Here is a 21,648-nt window from a genome sequence, read left to right on the forward strand (position 1 = left end):
TTGGAGCACTAAACGTGGCATGAAACGTGGGTTTGCCGTTTGCCACGTGAAAGACAATTTTACGCCATCCAATTTTAAGGATTAATAGTAATAGTTTCAAAACTATAAGGATTAAAAGCCATCAAAGTTTCAAGTAGGGATTAAATCCAAAATCGTGTGATAGGGACGAAAGACATGTTTAACCCATTTTAAAATGATTTATACTTATAATATAATAATTATAATAAAAGATTATTTAGATACAAATATTAAAATTGATAATTAGAGTTTGGCCTGACCAATTTTTTTGACATATTAATGATGGGTCAAAGTCGATGGGACTGATATGTTTTGCCACACTAATTATAGACATTTATTTTTATTTTTGAAAGTCTCAAACATTAAATTACATTTAAATATTCTACAAATATGATATGATATCTCACCCACACAAAGTTACATAGTTTCATATACAGATAAAACTTTTTATCTGAGATACATTTTTTATTTACAATGTTTCATCATTTCATTACCTAACATTTTTTCATGTAATTTCAATATTAGTCGAGTTAAGAAAATTTGGTTATAAAAATCTCCGCGTCATAAAATCACTTATTGTATTATTTTTTAGAGTTTAATATGATTTTAGTTGTTAAATTTAATACGAAACTAAAATATATTTATATGTAAAATTATGATAAATTTTTTGTTCTCAAATTTTATAAATATAATAAATATGATACTTTTAATTCAATTACATTAAATTTTGTTGACGTATTAAATTTGTTTTTAATTGATAATAAAGTGATAATATGTTAAATAGTGTAAAAAACTCCAATACTGATATAAAATATGTTTGATACGTCAAAAGAATTTAATATGATTAAGTCAAAATGACTATATTAATTTATTTTTAAAGTTTAAAGATAATATTGTATCAAAATTAGAGCTGTCAAAACGGATAACTCGACTCGACTCACCACAGGTTGGTCACTTAATGAGCCAACCCAACCCGGCTCATTTATTAGCTAGCCAAAAAAATTCGAACCCGACCCAACCCACCACGGGTTGGTGGGTTAAACGGGTTGGCTCATTGGTTCACTTAGTTAACTTTTTTTCACCCTCTTCTTCTTAGATAATTATAATATGTTACTTTGATCGATCAAATTGAAACAGTAATAATTGGACTAATTGATATAAAAGAAAATGAAACAAAAGAAATATATTGTTATATATATTCTAAGCTATGAAGCATAAAATTTTGCCAAATTTAGTTTAATGAGATATAGATAACCGTTTGACCAAGAAACTATATATAGCCGTTAACAAAAATATATAACATAAGATAAAACTGTCATGCTTGTAGAGTCTAAACAAGATAAAACAAATGATATATTCTTGAATTATCCAATCTATAATATTATCCATCTATTAAATTGGTGTCCTAAATGGATAAATCCACAGTATTATGCTCTCTTGAAGCATCTTCTTCTTTATCTCCATCTATAATATTATCCAATTTATAATTTTAGGGTTTTATTTGCAGATGGAAACTTTTGGAAAGACAGCAGCGCGAAAAACTTTATTGCTAAGTAAAGGTTGTGCATTTTGAATAATTAATTAATTAATTTGATTTCAACAAAAAGAAATAGGATTTAAATAATTAATTTAGTTTAATTAAAAAAAATAGGTGAGCCAACCCGACCCATCACGGGTTCAATCCGTGTGAGCCGGGTCTTAGTGAGCCGGGTCTTAGTGAGTCGGGTCTTAGTGAGCCGGGTCAAAATTGGCTTGCATAAAAAATTTTGTATTTTTTTCCAACCCAATCCGGCTCAAACCCGTAGTGAGCTGGATTGGCTCACGGGTTTCAACCCATTTTGACGGTATCAATCAAAATTATGAATCTCAATCAATTTCAATTTCATATCAAAATTAAAATACCTAAAAACATATTTAATCATATTTATAAATAACTATATTCATATCAAATATATAAAAATTAAATAATCTACGGAAGTTTTTAGCTAACATCCAACCCTACTTACTTTACACAGTAGATTTTGGCTAATATCTACATTCAACTCGGTCTCGATCACATCCATATATTTTATTTTAAAAATAAATTTAATTAATTTTATAAAAAACTTGAAGTGTATTTATATACTCTGTAAATCCTGAGAAAATAATATTAAGTGTGAACGAAAAAGGAAAACGGAGTTCACTTGGTTAATTTGGAAGGGCACGTGAAAAGGGATAGGTTTGGTTGAATGGACCACACTACCCACACGTCAACACCAAACTCCGGTGGGCGTGTTGCAATAATCAAATGCTGTCAGGTGAAAATGAGATCAAAAGCGGGACCCTTTAATGAAAATAACATTATAAGGAGGATCTAATGAAAAAGAAGAAGATAAAAGTAAAAATTAAATCCTTTTTTATTTCATGAAATTTTTTGTTTTAGTTAATATTTTAATTTTAAATTTTAGTAATTATATCATATCACTGTTCAGTCAACAACAGATCAGATGACCAACATCAAACACTTTCACAAATCATCTTGTGGTCAAACAATCAACTAACATGACTAAACGGTTAGTCGAGAGGAAGATTAACTCTAATAGTGAACAATTTCAAATAAAGTGTGATTACCACTAGCGTGATTATAATTAGGTCACAGCTAATAAAAGACTTACTTCAAATACATGTTTAAGGTAAGTAGATAGATGATTGCATTTATAGTGAAAATTGCATTTACAATGCATTTAATATCTGAACTTTCAAATATGAAATTAACTTTGAGATCAGAACATCTTTTGCAAGGGTCATTCGAGTGGTATTAAACAAATGACTACAATAAATCTAGAGTAAAAAACACAATTGAACACTTTAGAGTGTCACATAAGTTTTGGATGTTGACATCGACCTTATACCCAAAAACAATTATTATTCTAAAAATCACTTCTAATTATTATTCTAAAAATCACTTCTAATTATTATTCTAAAAATCACTTCTTATTGTTAAACTCATTGTATCACATTTCAACAAATTTTTTAATTTAAAAAATGCTAACATATTTTCATTAGAGATTACAATAAAAAAAATATATAAATATAATGTTACCTAATGTTAATGTACAAAAGTTTGTTTGATAAAATTAGATTAAGAAATTTAAAAAAGTGGGAGCATCTTTTATTCATATTACTTTCAAAATAAAAATAGAATATAAAAGAACGAAATTATTTTAATAATGTCAACATTGTTGAGTTCAAAGTTTTATTAATGTGGATGATAATATTAATGTACGCAAAAGTATGTTTGAAGAAGTGAGCAACGAAGGGAGAAAGGGGAAAAAGAAAGGAACAGGAAGAGGGACAAGAAAAAAAGAAAAGAAAATGGAGGCATGTGTTATCATCTAAAATAGTCTCTAATAATAAAACATGACAATTATAATGGTTTGATTGTATTTATTTCCTTCTATATATTGGTATTTCTTTGTGTTTCAATTAGGTCTTTCAATGTTTTAAATATATTATTTAATGTTTTGAATTTCAGTCATACTTTCTTTATCAGCAATAAAATTATATTAAAAAAAGTAATTAGATGCCTCAACTGATATATGAACTAGTCCTAACATGTACATAAATAAACAAATATATTATGACAACAATTTACGAAAAAGAGAGTTTTTAAAATACAACAACCTTTTCACAATACTTCATATATTACAATATGGTTTTAGGTATGTCAATTGGTTAATGACGAAACATTGACTTTTTATATTTTTAATAGGATTAAAATCACATACTGATGTAATAAAGCATCATTTTATATTGATAAAAGGAAAGAGTAATTGGTAAATTTTTTTTTTTATTTAAAAAGGAAAGAGTAATTGATGAAAAGTAAACACCAAAGCATTAATCTTCTCTTCATCAATATATACATATCTTATTTAATGAAAATTGAAATGATAAAGATCTACACTAGTGATGTTCTAAAGTATACCTAATATTTTTGGAAGTATAACATCTCACCTTATAAACTTATGGTATTTCTATTAACAACTTATATTTTTATAGAAAAAGTGATAGTAACGAATTCATTAGTAAATGACAAATTTTTTAGAGTTATGGAGAATTTTATTTGGCCATTAATATTGTAGTTAGGAGTTGTTCTAATTTAATTTCACTGGCTTATACTTTTAGAAAAAATTGAGGTGAATATAGTATAATTTTTTAAATTTTTTTAGGATTACAGACTTTTATTTATGTTGAGGTTGTGATGGTCATTTAAGTTTTGAAACATGTTTAGAAAAATAACTTTTTAGATGTTTTATTAGAAAGTGATTTTTATTTAGTCTATCATGTTTTTTTAGATCAACGAAGTCTGAGATAAATAAATTTGGTTCTTAAATTTATATACATATATGCAGTTTAAAAAATTTCACGTTTTTTTAATAAAAAAATATTGTATTGATAATTTAATTAATTTAATTTTTATTCATAAATAACAATATATCTAGTATGTATTTATTTAATATTTTTTATAATAAGTATAATTTGTCTATATTTCATAAAATATAAATTTTATCGTGAATTTAGTGTAATCTTCCCTACTTTATATTATTTTATTTTATTTTTTTTAATAAATTTTTATGTGACCACCAATGTATTTTTTGAAACATTAACATAATTGAAATGTTAGTTCATAATAATCTCTAACATCATCTTATTTGAAAATAATATTCTTTTTGTGATGTGATATCATCTTAAATTTCCATTATTATTATTATTATTATTATTATTATTATATTTATTTAATATGGCGATTATCCAATATAATAGAGAGAAAGTTATCAAGTAATCCAAAAAAAATATCATTAAAGGGAACAACAATATACATGAAAATATATATTATCAATTAATATATTAAAACTGATTATTAATTATTCATGATTTAAGTTAATATGCCTTTTTATATATAAAATGAGAATTAGTCCCGTTAAACATACGATCCTATACAAAAAGAAAGAGAGAGAGAGATGTTAGATAATAAAGTAGAATATAAATCTTATAGCCTTCGGTCCAAGTCTACTCATTGAACTAAAAATATACTTCATTTATTCTTTATCAGAGTAAAAGTTTCAAACAAACATTTGAAAGTGTTGCATGTTCATTCGGAATGGTTAGGATCAAGTTAAAATGCATAATATACAAATAGAAAGATACATAAATATTCTTTTAAGATTTTAAAATAAAAGTACTATATTGATATTTTATTAACGGGTTGTTAGTATCATATTTTTTATTTTTCTTGGAAAGAACCTAACAGTAATAATAAAATCATGTTAATCTTAATGATATATTTCATGTTTTTTTTTAAAAAACTAATGATAGTATTAAAATAATGTTTATTTTGATGATATATAGAAAAGCATACCCTATAAATTTACACTGAAATAGTTGTTATTAAAAAAATGTTTCTTTTCTACAAAAGGCTAACATATCGATAAACAATATTGTATATAGTGTCATATTTCAGTTCTCTCTATGTTATGTTATCATAGCATGTGTTTCATCAATAATGTGCCATACACTATATTGCTATGCTATAGCCGAGTCTTGTTATTGATAATTAATTAGGTCATAGAGTTAGTTGCAATTAGGTTTTCCTATTATAATGTCTCTTTTCTTGAATAAAAGTTATGACCTATAACTCTATAAATAGAATGTTAATTACCTCAATTATAGTTCCTATGTATGTTTTTTTGCATATTTATGAAACATCATACTTACAGATTTGATTTGCATGTTTCTATGCAAATCTACAAAATACATCTTACTTTAGATATTATATTTTTCTCCATATATGTATATAGTAGAAAACGTATAAAGTGAACAAACGAGAAGTAAGAAATAGAAATTTAGAGTTATCATTTTATAATTTTTTGAAGAGCAACATCTTGAATACATACATATTTTTAGAATATTACAGGTGTAACTTGGTAGAGCATTTATTCTAAAATCTAAAAGTGAAAGTTAATAAGTTACTGTGTGAGACACTGCGTACCTACTTACCTACTTAATTTTCGGAAGGAGTATTTTAACAAATTATACTTTTGATGCATTTTAAGAAAATGAAACTTGTTATGACTACAATGAAGAGAGAGAAAGAGGGAGAAACAATAATTTATATTAAAAATAAAATTGAAATAAAATTATTAATATTAAAAGTGCGTAAATAAGAAATCGAACTAAAAAAAGGTTAAAGCAGATCCATGCATGGTGGGTGGGAGCACGCTGTGAGGCAGAGAAAGAAAGGAAGGAGGCTCCACCGACAGCATATATGCGACTTCAGAAACACACATCAATACAAAATTGACGAAACAAATCATGTTGTTACTGTTGTTGTTGGGACACACATGTGGCAATGCACGTTTAGATCTCATCTACTTTTCTTTTTTATACAAACATCATCTACTTATTATACACCGTATGCCAATTTTCATGAGATATTATAATGCTATATTTAATGCATTTTTCACTTAGGATTTATCAATGTCATATTCATTTATTATGCTTTTAGAAACTAAAATTACATATAATTATGATCACTGAAAAGTTTAATTAAAATTCCATACTTACACATGTCAAACTAAAAAGCTTTAAATTGATACGTAAAAGTGGAACCATAATTCCATAATTAGTTTTTCTTACGTTAAATTCAAAATATGTTAAATTAACATGTTGAGCTGAATCCAACTCAACCTAAGTGTTGCTCAATCTTACGTTAGATATTAGAAAAAAAAAAGAAACTGAGTCTTAAATAGGTTAACTAGGTTAGGATAAGTAATGTGTTGACTACACTCAATATTAAATATAAATTCTACCTTTAATCAAAGCATCTAGAGCTACATCAGTAGGTCATGTGAACTTGTCTTCTACTTTTCACTAAAAATCTTCTACTTTTAATCAAATATTGTATTAATCTTGAGGTTTTTTAAGAAGCGTTCCTAAAAAAGTGCAGAACAGGAAAATATGATTTCTTTATAGTTAAAATTGATATATGCGTAATTTAATTTATATGAATTTTTTATTTTTTAATTTTGTAAATAAATTTATTTTAACTTAAGAAAGAGAAAGTTCATTTTTCACTATTCTTCAGCTTCGTTTTTATCTATAAACTTTTTCGGAAAAGTGTTTCCACGGTTTTATTAATGCAGAACCGATGAAGTTATTCAATAGAATCAACATGTAATTTCATTTACGAGAATTGTTAAAAACGAGAGTTTAATACGTATAATTTCCTTTTACATTATCAACCAATTTAAAAATTAATTTTATTCTTGTTTTTGAGATAACTATCACCGTCAATAAATTTACTGTATATTATCATTTATAGTTATATAATGGTATACAAATTTTAGCCAAACAAAAATTAGTTTTACTCTTGCTTTTAAGATGGTTATCAACGTCGCCAATAAATTTACTGTATGTTGTCATTTATGATTAAGTAATGGTATAAAGATATTATGTCGTTAATACATATTTTTAAATAACTTTTGATGTTGTTTTTTGAATAATTATTATCAAAGTCAACAATATATCACAATTGATGGTTTGTAGTTGAATAATAGTGTAATCTTTTTTACACAGTTAGTATATATATATATATATATATATATATATATATATATATATATATATATATATATATATATATATATATATATTCTTCAAGAAATAATGCATGTTACTACATTTTTATTATTAATGTTACATTTTAAGCTCTTCTCTTGAGTACAATTTAAATGTGATCATACAATGCTATAAAATCATTTTTATATAAAGTATTTTTGTTTAAGCAGAATTAAACTTTTAAAACGGGTCCTTTTTTAACATTATTTTTCAAAAAGTTAAAGTTGTTAAAATTTGAAATCGGGCTTTCGTTGGAGTATACTGAAGAGGACCAGTATTGGGCTTGCGTTGACCTAGTTGGATAGTTATTGGGCTTTGCCCATACCAGTTGCCAATGGACTGTGCTGTTTTGTTTCTTGAGGGTTTCATCCTGCACCTCCATCCCCTTCATCCTACACCTCCAAATGTTTCGAAAATGTCTAACTTACCCTTAATTAAAAAACTTTAAATATTTAAAAGAAATCAAAAAGTGGTCAAAGATTCCAATATGTTAACATGCAGAGATATTTTCTTGCATTTCATTTCTCTCTCTCCATTCTCACAGAACACACTCTCGCACCTCATTTCTTTCTCTCTCTATTCTGACTCACAGAATACACTCTCACTTTCCTCTCTCCATTCTCACTCACAGAATCCACTCTTTGCACGCTCTAGCTTTCCTCTTCCTCCCTCCATTCTCGCAAACCACCTTGCACACGGGTAGCCTTCGTCCTTGGTCATTATCACACTTCCATCTCCCCTTTGCGAAGGTGGGTTTTTAATATCTCACTAAGTGTTTGCGTTTGGATCTGGTTTGATTGTTTTGTTTCAGGCTTTGATTGCATGTTGCAGGCACACACAAACAAGAGCTTCGTGTTGGTTTTCTCCCTACAGGCATCCACCCAGTTCTCCCTGCAGCAGATCGCGTCGTCCCAAAGATTGGTGGTGTTGTTGCATTTGATAGCATTTGTTTGATAGTTGTGTTCTTCTGGTAGAAGAGTGTGGATCGGATATAGAGAGCCAAAGGGCTTAATCAGATGTCCATAACCGATTCAGCCTGCATCCAGACACATATTCAATTGTCTTTATCATAAATGGATTTCAAACGAAATTAATCAAATAAAAAAAATTTACACTAAAAGTGTAATTTTTTCTTTTACGCTAAAAACAAATATATGTCAATTGCTGTTGTAAACTGAATATTTACTCAACTTTTATAATCAAACTTTTTATATATTAACAACTGCAAAATGTTTTTCTGATAAAGAAAATTCGTTATAATAGTTAAGCATTTTAAATTTATTATATTAATTCGTAATTATTGTTATTGTTATACACTGATTTTGTTCTTTTATATTTATTTTCTCTTTAAAAAATTAATATATATCAATACATAAACAAATATTTGGAAGTATTAAATTAATTAGGTTTAATACCTCTTTTGGTCCCTAGAAAGGGGGCCAAAGTTCAATGTGGTCCCACCTTTTTTTAGAAGTTCAATGTGATCCCATCTTTTGTAAAAAGTGTGCAATCAAGTCCTTTTTGCAAACGACGTGAAGTTTTTAACGGAGCAGCTGACAGGGTGGACTGAGTATCATTACGTGGCTTTGTGTGGGTAAGACGTGGCAAAGAGAGGGTGATACGTGGCTGTGAGAGGGTAAATTTGGTAATATTAGTGAGGTTAGGAAATCAGAAATTAGGGTTCAGGAGTTTTAGAGAAATTGCTAATTTGGGATTGATCATCGTGGACGAAGTGCACATTGAGGATCTCAAGCGCGAATTGGAGACCACAAATCTGAAGCTCAAATTGGAAACCGCAAATCAGGTTAGGGTTTATGATATGTATTTGTTGTATATGTTATCACTGTTGTCGCTTTATAGGGGGATTAAGTAGGGGTGAAAAGTTGTCTTGTTTTGATGGTTCATAGTGGTCCCATAGATATTAGTTTAACTTAAATTAGTGGTCCCCGTTTGCATTTGCAGGGTTGGGGTAGGGATGGGTGATGACATGTTTCAGGTTGTGGTCCATCACGGTGGGACCTTGATCAAAGAAGTCCCCTTTAAGTATATGGGTGGGGAGATAGTTTATTGGGACGTAGATCCCGATAAATGGTGTTATTTTGGAGTATTAGGTTCACTTAAAGATCTGGGTTACATGGAAGTAAAAGAATTATATTACAATATCCAACATGTTTTACATAAGCTTGATGATGATAAAGGAGCCATGAACATGATGAAGGTGGCTAATTATTTGGGGAAAGTGAACCTGTATGTTGTGCATGGGGTGGACGAACCAGCTATTGTAGAAAATGATGACAATGAGATTTTGTACCTATGTGAAGGTCCAGCAGACAGTGGTGAGGGTAGTGACGTTGGAGGAGAAGCACATCTTGAGGGTGACAAGGAGGATGGTGAGAATGAAAATGTCTGGGAGGAAGACAAGGAGGATGCAGAAGATGTTGAGGTTGAGAATGAGGGATTAGTGGAAGTGCACATTGAGGATGGAAGGGAGGATGGAAGGGAGGTTGAAAGTGAAGAAGAATTGGAAGTGGACATTGAGGAGGGAGGGGAGGTTCGTACTGAACAAGAGGTGGAAGTTGACATTGAGGATGGAGGGGAGGTTCCTACTGAACAAGAAGTGGAAGTTGACATTGAGGATGGAGGGGAGGTTCATACTGCACAAGAATTGGAAGCAGACATTGAGGATGGAGGGGAGGTTCATAGTGAACAAGAATTGGAAGAAAACATTGAGGATGGAGGGGACAGTGATGATGAACCTGGAATGGATGATCTCAGTGGTGATGAGTATGTGGATGCAGACAATGATGAAGAAACCCAACAACAATGCAGGGGTTTGTCAGATGATGATTGGGAGTCTGATATGCTTGTAACTCCTGAAAACAGTTCAAGTGAGGAGGATTACAACGAGGATAGACTATGTATGGGTGGTTTCTCAAAATATACAAAACAGAAGTCCATGGCAGATTACAAGTGGGAAGTGGGCACCATTTTCAGTGGGAAGGAAGAGTTTAAGGATGCTATTAGAAGGTATGCTGTTCATGCTGGGAGGGATCTAAAATTTGTGAAGAATGATAAGCGTAGGGTGAGGGTGCGCTGCATGGGTGGCCAAGGGAAGTGCCCATGGGTAGCTTACTGTGGGTACTTGCCATCACGCAAAATTTGGCAATTAAGGAAGATAATTGATACTCACGGTTGTAGTAGGCAACTTAACATCAAACTAATGAATGCTCAGTGGTTGAGTGAAGAAATAGATAGGTCTTTAGTTGACAATCCTAACTTAAAGGTGAATGATATTCGTACTAAAGCATTAAGAAAATGGAATACAAATGTGTCAATATCCAAGGCACGAAGGGCAAAGTTAATTGCCACAAGACAGCTTGAAGGAGATTTCAAAGAACAGTATAAAAGGATATACGACTATGGACATGAGTTGTTGAGGTGTAACCCAGGTTCAACAGTGCAGATTAAAGTTGACTCGCATAATGGTGATACAATTGTTGATGTGCTTCATTTGTTTCAGCTGGTCTGCACGAAAGATTTTTGAGGTTAGGCATACTTCTTCAGTTGGGAACAAGTTCACACTGGACCTGGACACAAAGGAGTGTAGCTGCAGAAAGTGGATGATTAGTGCCATTCCATGCTGTCATGCAATTGCAGCAATGAACTTCTCCAACGTTGATCCACAGACTTTTGTCCCCAATGTGTTCACAAGATCCACCTATGAAGAGGTCTATGCGTCCATCATTTTTCCACTCAATGGCCACCTACTATGGGAAAAGACAAATTTCAATGATGTACTACCACCACTGATCAGGAAGATGCCTGGGAGGCCAAAGAAAAAAAGGAGGTTGGAAGCATGGGAGCTAACTAAAGATCAGACTCAAATGCGTGTTGGTGGCCATAAGAAAAAATGTAGTCTTTGTCGTAACATGGGGCACAACAAGAGTAACTGCCCTTTAAAGCCCCAGCCAGCAGAAACAACACAACCATCACAGCCACCTCCAAGTTCACCAACCCCTGAACCATCACAGCCATCAAGTCCCCAATCATCCCGGCCAACAAAATGCAAAGTCAGAAGAAAACGTACTTAGATGCAAAGTCAGAAGAATTGTTATTAGATATTTAAATTTTGTGGTGGTGTAATATGTACTATTTCTTACATGGTGGTGTAATACATACTTAACGTACTTACTGAACTGATTTTCTGTATTTCTTTTATGTGTCGTAATGAATGAAACTGCTTTTATGTATTTGTTTTATGTACTTGTTTTATGTATTTGTTTTATGTATTTGTTTTATGTGCCAATATTCAGCATCATATGCATTATTTGGTGACCTTGGTGAACAGTTTTAAAGCAAATGGGGGACTCATTTCAACATTTTTAAAACATCAGGGGACTGATTTCAACATTGTTAAAACATCAGGGGGACTGATTTCAACATTAATCACTAAAATTTACTCATTAAAATAGTCAATACGTAATACATTGAATTGCATAATTCATCTTACACCTTACAATCTAACTAAATGAACCTAGACAGAACCTGAACAAGGCACACCACAATACACACACACAAAGCTACAACTAAGATCTTCATCATTTTCTGCAAGTCCTGCACTGATTTTTCCAGCTGACTTATCCTCCTCACCATTGTGCAATCTTTTTCATCAACTTTCTCTTCAACACACCACTTGAAAAAGTTACACGAGTTGCCAATTGCAGATCCACCCTGTTATTCACCAAGTTATGGATTCTATCAACAAATGCATCATCAATTCAAAAAAACTTTAACTCAAACGGGTATAATTCAAACCTTGTAACGTGGACAACCCCAGAAATTTCTCCCAGCATTCTTCGTAGTTCTCGCCACTTTGGTTACAACAACATCACCACAGTAACAAGTAGGGATTATCCCACCTCCTCTCACACCACAACCATGGGACCACCCAGAAGATCCTTTGCCCCAACTTCTCGAACACGATGAACACCCTTCAGAAGAAGCCATTCGTATCCCAAATTAGCAATTTCTCTAAAACTCCTGAAACCCTAACTTCTGATTTCCTAACCTCACTAATATTACCAAATTTACCCTCTCACAGCCACGTATCACCCTCTCTTTGCCACGTCTTACCCACACAAAGCCACGTAATGATACTCAGTCCACCCTGTCAGCTGCTCCGTTAAAAACTTCACGCCGTTTGCAAAAAGGACTTGATTGCACACTTTTTACAAAAGATGGGATCACATTGAACTTCTAAAAAAAGGTGGGACCACATTGAACTTTGGCCCCCTTTCTAGGGACCAAAAGAGGTATTAAACCAATTAATTAATAAGATGAAAACATTAAGTTAGAAAAAATTTTATCTACTCAACTTTGGTAACTTTGATATAAGTAAGTGGACCCAAATGTTAACTGGTTAAATAATATTAATAAAAGAACATGAAATAAAACATTCATAACAAACATTAATAAAAATAAAAAGAAAAACACACTAAACATAACGAATCGGATCTCCATATCCGATCGTTATTCTATCGGATATTGACATCCGATCAAGGTTTCTTCAGATTTTTATATCTGATACAAATCTTCGGTACTTTAATTTTTCTAAAATATTTATATTAAATCTCAAACATTCATAAAAATTATTTATATCAAAGTGATTCATAAAAATTATTTAACATATTATCTAATTAAATTATAAATTTATAAAAATTGATTTATAATTTTAAATAAAATTATAAACTAATAAAATAATTATATAAGTAGTATAATAAAAATTTTATGTAAAACATTAAATATAAATCAGATATAGACATGATCATATGTGTAATTGTGCTGGGGTGTAGAGTTTCTTAATCTAAATGAAAGGGGGTACAGGCTGCATGTTTGATGACAAGGGGATAAGGGAGGTGTAATCAATGGTAGAGAGAGAAATAGTCACTAATCATAAAATTAATAAATAATCATCTAATTAATTAGGGGTATTTTAGGAAATTGGAGGTGTAGAATGAAATGCTTGAAAGTGTAGGATAAAACACTCTTGTTTCTTCTTTAAAAAAATGTCCTTGACAAAATGGTCCTTTTCATTATACAATATACATAAGTATGTTTTTCATTATGTTAGGGTTTACCCTTTAACACAAGAGCCAAGTAAGCAAGTTAGATAGACTCAATAATTTATAAACTAATTAGAGCCATAATTAAATACATAAAAAATGAAATTCTAACTAATTAAATGAATAATTACGTAACAATAATGAATAAATATTGATGCTCCAAACAATAGTTGATTTTTATCAGACATACCATCAAATCAAAGAAGAGAATTTTAATTTATATTTTTCCTAAAAGGATGTTAATTCTGTTACAAAGTCGAATATAACATGAACCATGATTGACCTCCGAACTTTGTATCCAAGCTCTTGCTTTCACAATTGCATTGAATTTAGGACAATAGTATTTTGATTTTCAAAACTTTTTTACACTTATTTAACATTATTTTTTTATTACTTTCAGTTTTTCTTTTTCTTTACAGATATAAAAGTTATTTTACTTGTCAAATTGTCACAACTTTCTTCTTTGGAGATATTAGTTCGGTGGATGTGACAGTTTCTTGCCTTTGACTTCCTCAATTTGATGTGAGAAGTCACTCATCGTATCATTGTCAGACATTTTGTCTTTTTCTATTGATGATTAGCCAAATTGACCAATAAGGGAGGCCCTTCATAAAGACATCACAAACATATCTTCAAATATTTGTCTCATCCCTGCTTTATATCAAACGAATCTCCAGTCTTGGATGGTTTTGTCATGTTTGTCCAAACTAGATTATGAATAATTTTAAAAATTCCTCAAAAGTTGAGATTGATCCATCAAGGAGGCCAATGAACTAGTCCAAAGTGTCTGCTAATGTCCCAATGAACAATTCACATTGAACATCATTCGATCCTCTCAAATATCTGGGCACGAAATATTTTAACACCAGAATTGACATCTTATTATATCCTTGAAAACAAACTAACCTTTGGTATGATTTAAGATAATTGAGCTTTCAACCTTTCTTGCAACTTTTTGTGTTTTTTGTCGAAGTGACTTTTCTTCTTAAAAGGAATCCTTCGTCGGGGACTCCTTACCTTCTCTCTTTAAGGGTGTGTTCTTTTGGATGTATTTGGAAGAGATAATTTAGGAGAGATGATTTGAATGGATTGGAGTGGATTTGAGGATAATTTTTTAGTTGTTTTTTTTAGTGGATTTGTGGGTAATTGAGAGTGGATTTGAAAGTAAAGTTTGTGAGAATTACCGTAAGATTTGATTTATGTGATAGATTTTAAAAATTAGTCTAATTGGTAAAAATTAAAGATTACCAAAATGTCCCTAGTTATAAAAGTAATATAAAATGTTATTTATTAATATTATATTTATTTGTAAAAATGTTTATAAAGAGAAAATTAATGTAGTAAAATTAATGTTTAAAAATTATAAAAATTCTAATGTAGTAAAATTCCAGTGGGAGCAAGTGTTCCACGCTCATTAAAGTCATTCATGATCCCAAATACTTCCTCAGGTTTTAACTAAATAAACAAAAACCCACATGTTATTAAATCACCAATTAAAACAGATCAACAAAAACAAAACCAGATCCGTTAACAGTGGAGTTCATAAGAACATGAGACACATATAATAAGATAATCAATCAAGCAAGCACGCATCAAACTGACAACATCAGATTAAAACACAGTTGTTGTATTCAACAGCTCAAAACTACTAAGTGCAATCCAAGTCAATTCGGATTGGTTTCCATTGCGGATCAGGTTTAGCATATTGACAAACATGCCCTTAAATTTGAACTGTATTGCAAGACGATCGTTATGGAATCTTGGCTTGATTTATAAGCGAAGGCATTGAGCAGAGATCGAAGAATCTAGAGACTTGAGTAAAGAATTAAGAATAAACAGCGAAAGGAGGCGATTCAATTGGGAAAAGAATAAGCGAAGATGGAAACAAAAACCTGAGGAAAGCCGGAGCTCTGAGCCCAAACGCTGCCGTCGTGGCCGATGATAGCGGCGTGACTTAGGTGGTTTCCTTCAATCTCGCAGAGAAGGTGGTCGTCGACGTAAGTTTGCCACGACATGGTTCAGATTGTTTTGGGAATTTTCTGGTTGAGAGTGTTTGGTGATCCGATAACTTGGACGAGCTCGAACCGGATACCACATTGTCTAACCGAATACGCCTCCATTGGATCTCACCATTGAAGCTTGAACCGGTTACGGCATGTGTAACCGAATACGGCTCCGTCTTCTACAATGTGTAACCGGTTACGCCAACGTTGTAACCAATTACGTGCGACTCAACAACACTTTTAACCGGATACCCTCTTCTTCGAACCGAATACCTGGCTTCTTCCATCACTTCTTCAACCACTGCTCCTTCCTTCATTTCTCATCTTCATCGGCTTCCTCATCATCAACAACAACCTTCTTGCTCCTCCAACTCTCTTCCTCTTCAAGTAAATGACACAGCTTCTACCTGTAACAAAATAACCTCGTTAATATATTTCGAAAGAGGTATGGAAGAACAATGTTCGTACTTCAAGTTATCGGGCGCATATAAGTCTTTGTCCCCTAAATCAGCACAAATCGTTGCAGTTTTGGCGAGATGAATTCAACAGTGTTTATTCACAAATCCTCGCTCTTCCGTCGTTGCAAATCGGCGCAAATCATGCGAAGAGAACAAACCTACTTTTACAAATCCATCCTCGCCAATCTCCGTAAACAGTGAAATCCCTTCAAAGGAACACAGCCTTACTCCTCTTAAACACATTGAAAGGTTGTGTGCTAACTTGCTTCCTCAATTTTCTTATGAGATCCTCCATATTCAACATAAGGTTTTACAAAGTCCAAAGATCTACCTCACATTTTTTGGAGTGTTTCTCGTTATGTTCCAGCCAATAATGTAGAGGACCCGTTGTAGTGAAGCCTTCAATTTGTTGTCTTTCTATGAGTTTTTTCTCCTTAGGATGACAATAAGGCTACATATAGGTCAGAAGAATACCTAAAAATAGACAATTGAAAGTTTAATATTTGATCCAAAGTATCTGATAGTGAAATAAAAAATGTCCTACCTTTCGGGAGAAGTGTTTCTTTTTTACTACAAATATTGACAAAAGAATATGTAACTTTAATTCTCGATGAAATCAAATCCAAATTTCAATTGAACTCTATCAATTTTACAGATTAATGGCATATTCATATTACAGATGCAGAAAATGAAGCACTACATCAAGGATTAACAAATGATTTCTCTCACTTCAATATCTTCTAATGCACAAAGTAAATACTCCTTCCTTTTGAACTTCTCCCCCATTCCCATGAAGGTTAAACAACCTATGTGCTTTGCACGTTGTCTCTTCGCAGAACCCAAGTTAATAATTTAATTTGTTATCTGTATACAAACCAGAACTAAAATTAAGGAAAGATATATTATTTACAGTAGACGGTCTGAACTCCAAAGGATTATTCCACTGCTCTAGTTGATTGTTTGACCATCTCATTTCAACATTTTTAATCTCAAGCCCTTCAATGTGCTCCATCATTATGCCCGCAGTCCTGTGTTTAACTAACTCTTGGCATCCTGGCCTATAGTCCAATAACCCACCAGAATAATTGGTGAACCTTCTGTATGTAATGTCCATGTTGATGAATCTCAAGTTTCTAAGCAATCCTCTCTTTGAACCAGAGAGGAAGATTCCATTTTCAGAATTTGCAGTGATGTTAACGAAATGTACATCAGATATTGAAGCCTCCTTTGAGGTTGAGTCTCGGGGACAACTCGTTACATAGATAGGCTCTGCTCTACCCCACCATAACGGGTCATAATATCTTGTGCTGATATTAATGTTTGAGAATACAATGTCACTTGCATTTCCTGTACGAGGAAGTTGAAAGCATTTCAAACATATGTTTTAAGGCTAGAGTTTTATTGATGCAAGCAAGAATAAAAGGCTTACTGACTAATAAGGCTCAATAAAAGTGAGGCCTACTAAGCCAAAACACAAGACATAAAACTGTTGAAAAGAGTAGGGAACAATAAATAGGACTTGGGACACAAATTACAATCAACAACAGAAAATATGTGAAAAAAAGTATATCAAAAGAACGTGTCATTATCATTCCTAAAATGTTCAATTACAAATGAAGAATATGGTTGAAGAGATATATTTATATTCAGTTACAAATTTTTGTTTCATAATGAACCAGGTTAATATTTTAGATACATGCTTTAGATTCAATATTCTTAGGTAACAAAAAAAAAATCACATAAACAAGAAATAGTTTGTGATGTAATCATTCATGGGGAGATAAGTGAGAAGAAACATGTTACCTCCATCACGGATCTGGAATCCAATCCCTCTATGAGAATCAACAATAGTGATATTATCAAACACAAAATGCTTGAAATCAAACCAACTAGCACTGCCAAGTTTAATTGCAGAAGATTTGGATCGAATCCAACTATCGGTGACTGTAAGGTTGTAAACAGGACATGTGTATGTCTTTGGACAGATTGCATCATCCCCGGTATCGATGTGGCATCGAGTGATTACTGTGTTGTTTGAGTCCTCAATGTCAATCCCGTCATTGTTTGGTATGTTAAAGTCCCCATTAATTGCAATATCTTTAATGGATATGTTATTACTCCGGACCAAGTGTAAGCTGCAAGTTAGTATATAGTCTGTTAGGTAGACCTGTGGAATGTACTTTATTTATGTAACAGAGTAAATTTTACAGAGTGAAATGTTACACATTGAAGCAGGAGTTAGAAAACTAAAACAAGCATTACTTGGAAAATTTTAAATGAGGACAACAGAGAGAAGAATAATCATGGAAAACTATTTTTTCAAATAATTCATGGAAAAAATAGTAGAGAATAAAGCCCTTTTTTCACCCAGAGGTGTCACATTAGATCAACCTTCCGCTCTGATAAAATTATGATTTCAGTTCAACCGTTGGAAAAAGAAATATCATATAGCCCATTCTACCTTTTTCATTCCTTCCGCATTTAAAAGTTTAGCATAATATGACTAATCTAATTGCATTTTTTATGGTCAAATAAAAACAAACCTGTGTAGAAAATGGGACCCAGTACTTTAATTCTTTCTTTACATAATGAAAGAAAGGATAATTGACAGTATACATGCGAGGACAAATTTCATTCTACAAAAGACAAATCTCATTCTACTAATTAATTTTATTAATTTTGTAGAGTTGAGTTGAGCTTAATTATTAAAATGATTTTAGATATGAGCTTATCCCTATGTAAATATGTCTTCCATCAGTAACAATTCTCGCATCGTCCAAATGTCCGATCCTTGTCTTGATCCTTCCGACCCTTATTATATGGAAAATGATACTTGAACAACCATTTTTGACAACATTTAGACACGCGCACACGTGTCTAAATTTGAGTGGTCCAGTTGGAAAAATTAAATGAAAATGGACCACTCAAATTTAGACACGTGTGCGCGTGTCTAAATGTTGTCAAAAATGGTTGTTCAAGTGTCATTTTCCTTATTATATACACCATAGTGAGTTATCCTTAATGGTCTTTTCTTTTACATAATACTCTAATCTCATGCTTAACAAGGTTCAAACATACAAAGAAAAATTGAAAGCATAAATACAGTAATTTTAATTGAATCCTTAATTTTATCTATATATATATATATTTTTTTTTTATATTTTTATTAACTATAACATTTTGTTATTACAGCTTAAATGAAATATTGGGTTTAGAGTTCAACAAAAATAAAAAAAGAATAATTCCTTCAAAATTGAAGATAAAAATTTCAACCAATAAGTATATTTTAAAATGATAAAAAGTGAGCATTGAACAAAAGAGATAGTAATACTCACCACCAATAAGCAGGATGGTTGAGAGTGATGTTAGAAACTTCAACATTGTTGCAACCAATAAATCCAATGAGTCTAGGTCTGCATTCGTCTCCCAAGCAAGCCCCAGTTTGGTTCCAACTAACCATCACGTTCTTCCTCGGATCTTCCCTCACTACGAACTTCCTAGCCTGACCGTCCACCACTCCGCCGCCGCGGATTCCCACGTTCGTCGCGTTCTCCGCCACCACCACGTACCACCGCCAGAACTCCTTCGGGTAGTCCTCAAGCCTGGCGCCGCCCAGGATGGTAGCACCAGGCTCCACAACCAGCACCACGCCGGATTTCAGGAACACGGTGGCCGTAAGGTACTTTCCCGGCGCCGGGAAGATGACGTGGCAGGGACCGCCCTCCGGACAGGAGTTGATGGCCGACTGGATCGGTTCGGTATCGTAGCAGCTACCGTCGCCGGTGGCGCCGAAGTCGGCGACGGAGAGGTTGATTGGGATCAGGTTTAACGGTGATGACGTGGCGAGAAGGGATTGGGTGAGAAGTAGGAATATGAGGAAGATAAGTGGGTTCTTCATTTTAAGATTCCCAGTTGTGGCACTAGGTGTTCTCTACTATATACCAGCGAAATTCATCATATTCTTGTATATATAAAATAGTGGATATTAAATTATATATTGTAATATTATATATATAGAAATAGACAGACTTAGTTAGTGACAAAAGGACTATGATATAATATGTGCTGCTTTATTAGTTATTTAATTTTATTTTTTATTTTTTTACATTATGACAAACTCAAAAGAATAAATATTTGGCTTAAATGCTTACTTCATCCCCGTGTTAAGAGGTCAATTTCTGATTAGTATTTGGTTTTAAAAATGAAGACATTGGATTCTCATGTTATGAAAATTGTATGACTTCAGTCCTATCCGTTAAGTTGGTAGGAACGACGTTGAATGTTAATTGATGTTGCAAATTACTTATCCAGCGTGGCAAAAACAATTTTTTAACAATGACAAATATGAAAATATCCTTTAATTTGGATGGTTTATTTTTTAGCAACCACAAAGAAGTGATCTGCCCCCTCTGTGCGATTCCAATAGGGCCAGTTTAAAGAAATAAGTTGTATGACACTTCTCATCATTTGTGGTGACTTGAAGGGTAAAGGGAGGCCATTTGGTGTCAAGTCAAAAGTGGTGTATAATGGGGTATAAAACTAGTAAGCCTCTTCCGAATTAAGGGTTCAGACAGGTCTAGGGCTAGATAAGAGAAAGGCATCTCGAATCTTTTTGGAGAATTTTCTTATTATACTTACTTAGAAGTTCATATACAAAAACTTTCAACCTTCCCACTGGATCATCTTCCAACGCTGCCAGAAACAGTATTTTACAGTCGCACAAAGTGCTGTTAGGGATTCTGGTCGGCGTTCGCGACGACGTGAATCAGTATCACCGTCCTCAAAGGTCGGCGCAACAACAACAACCACAGTCGATTCCGTTGAAGAACCAGAAGATTCAGTTCCGGCGCCGCGGTCCACCGTTGGAATCAAATTCGGATGAGCGCGGCGCGTCATCGTCATCTTCGAGCGACAGTTTTTCCCCAGAGAGTTTCGAGCGAAAGAGGTCGTGGTGATGAGTTCTAACGCAGGGAAAGGAAGCGAAGGAAGACGGGGGGCGAAGGGTTGGGGAAGCGCGGTAAGGGAATTGACGCAGGCGATTTTGAAATTTGGCAAGGCGTATGAACACGCGGAGAGCTCGAAGCTGCAGCATGTGGTGGAGATGGAGAAGCAGAGGATGAAGTTCGCGAAGGATTTGGAGTTGCAGAGGATGCAGTTTTTCATGAAGACACAACTGGAGATTTCGCAAGTCAAGCTTGAAAGAAAATCCCCAATTTATAACCTAAATTTCCTAATGTTTTTATTCCCACGATTAAAAACCCTAATTATTTAATTTTCTCAATTTAAAAACACGTAATATAATCTATTGGCTGTCACGTCAACTAATTTAGTCCAACTCATTGCCACGACGACATTTTTTGTACACCTCACATCCATAGTCAATTCATCGTT

General features: G+C 32.6%; 1 protein-coding gene and 1 long non-coding RNA gene across 4 annotated transcripts; both read right to left on the bottom strand.

Moving 5' to 3' along the window:
• Positions 1 to 12,108: 12,108 nt before the first annotated feature.
• LOC148197959 (uncharacterized) lies at positions 12,109 to 13,316 on the bottom strand. Its single transcript, XR_015786497.1, has 2 exons — positions 12,490 to 13,316; positions 12,109 to 12,405 (listed from the first exon to the last, which is right to left on the bottom strand). It is a non-coding gene; the product is annotated as an uncharacterized LOC148197959 (long non-coding RNA).
• Positions 13,317 to 15,319: 2,003 nt separating this feature from the next.
• Positions 15,320 to 20,401, bottom strand: LOC124823876 (Pectin lyase-like superfamily protein). Of its 3 annotated transcripts, none has more exons than XR_015786975.1 (4): positions 19,593 to 20,401; positions 18,061 to 18,392; positions 16,589 to 17,604; positions 15,320 to 16,206 (listed from the first exon to the last, which is right to left on the bottom strand). XR_015786975.1 is itself a non-coding variant. In XM_047296182.2 (3 exons), exons 1-3 carry the CDS (start codon positions 20,153 to 20,155, stop codon positions 17,102 to 17,104), a joined length of 1,398 nt encoding a protein of 465 aa, XP_047152138.1. In that variant the 5' UTR covers positions 20,156 to 20,401; the 3' UTR covers positions 15,320 to 17,101. The 3 variants fall into 3 exon arrangements, 1 of the variants encoding a protein (XP_047152138.1); XR_015786974.1 differs by having other exon boundaries at positions 16,268 to 17,604; XM_047296182.2 differs by having other exon boundaries at positions 15,320 to 17,604.
• Positions 20,402 to 21,648: the final 1,247 nt, after the last annotated feature.

This window comes from Vigna umbellata, chromosome 5 (assembly GCF_029865625.1).
Source record: "Vigna umbellata cultivar VRB3 chromosome 5, Vumbellata_1.0, whole genome shotgun sequence".
In the NCBI taxonomy this organism is placed as follows: domain Eukaryota; kingdom Viridiplantae; phylum Streptophyta; class Magnoliopsida; order Fabales; family Fabaceae; genus Vigna; species Vigna umbellata.

What these genes read in the sequence shown, in the direction of transcription:
- LOC124823876 (XM_047296182.2), bottom strand. Translation starts at nt 20,155, where the DNA reads ATGAAGAACCCACTTATCTTCCTCATATTCCTACTTCTCACCCAATCC. An exon ending in AACCATCCTGCTTATTGGTG is followed by an intron (nt 18,393 to 19,592) that starts GTGAGTATTACT and finishes ACTAACTTGCAG; the next exon opens with CTTACACTTGGTCCGGAGTA. An exon ending in ATTCCAGATCCGTGATGGAG is followed by an intron (nt 17,605 to 18,060) that starts GTAACATGTTTC and finishes TTCCTCGTACAG; the next exon opens with GAAATGCAAGTGACATTGTA.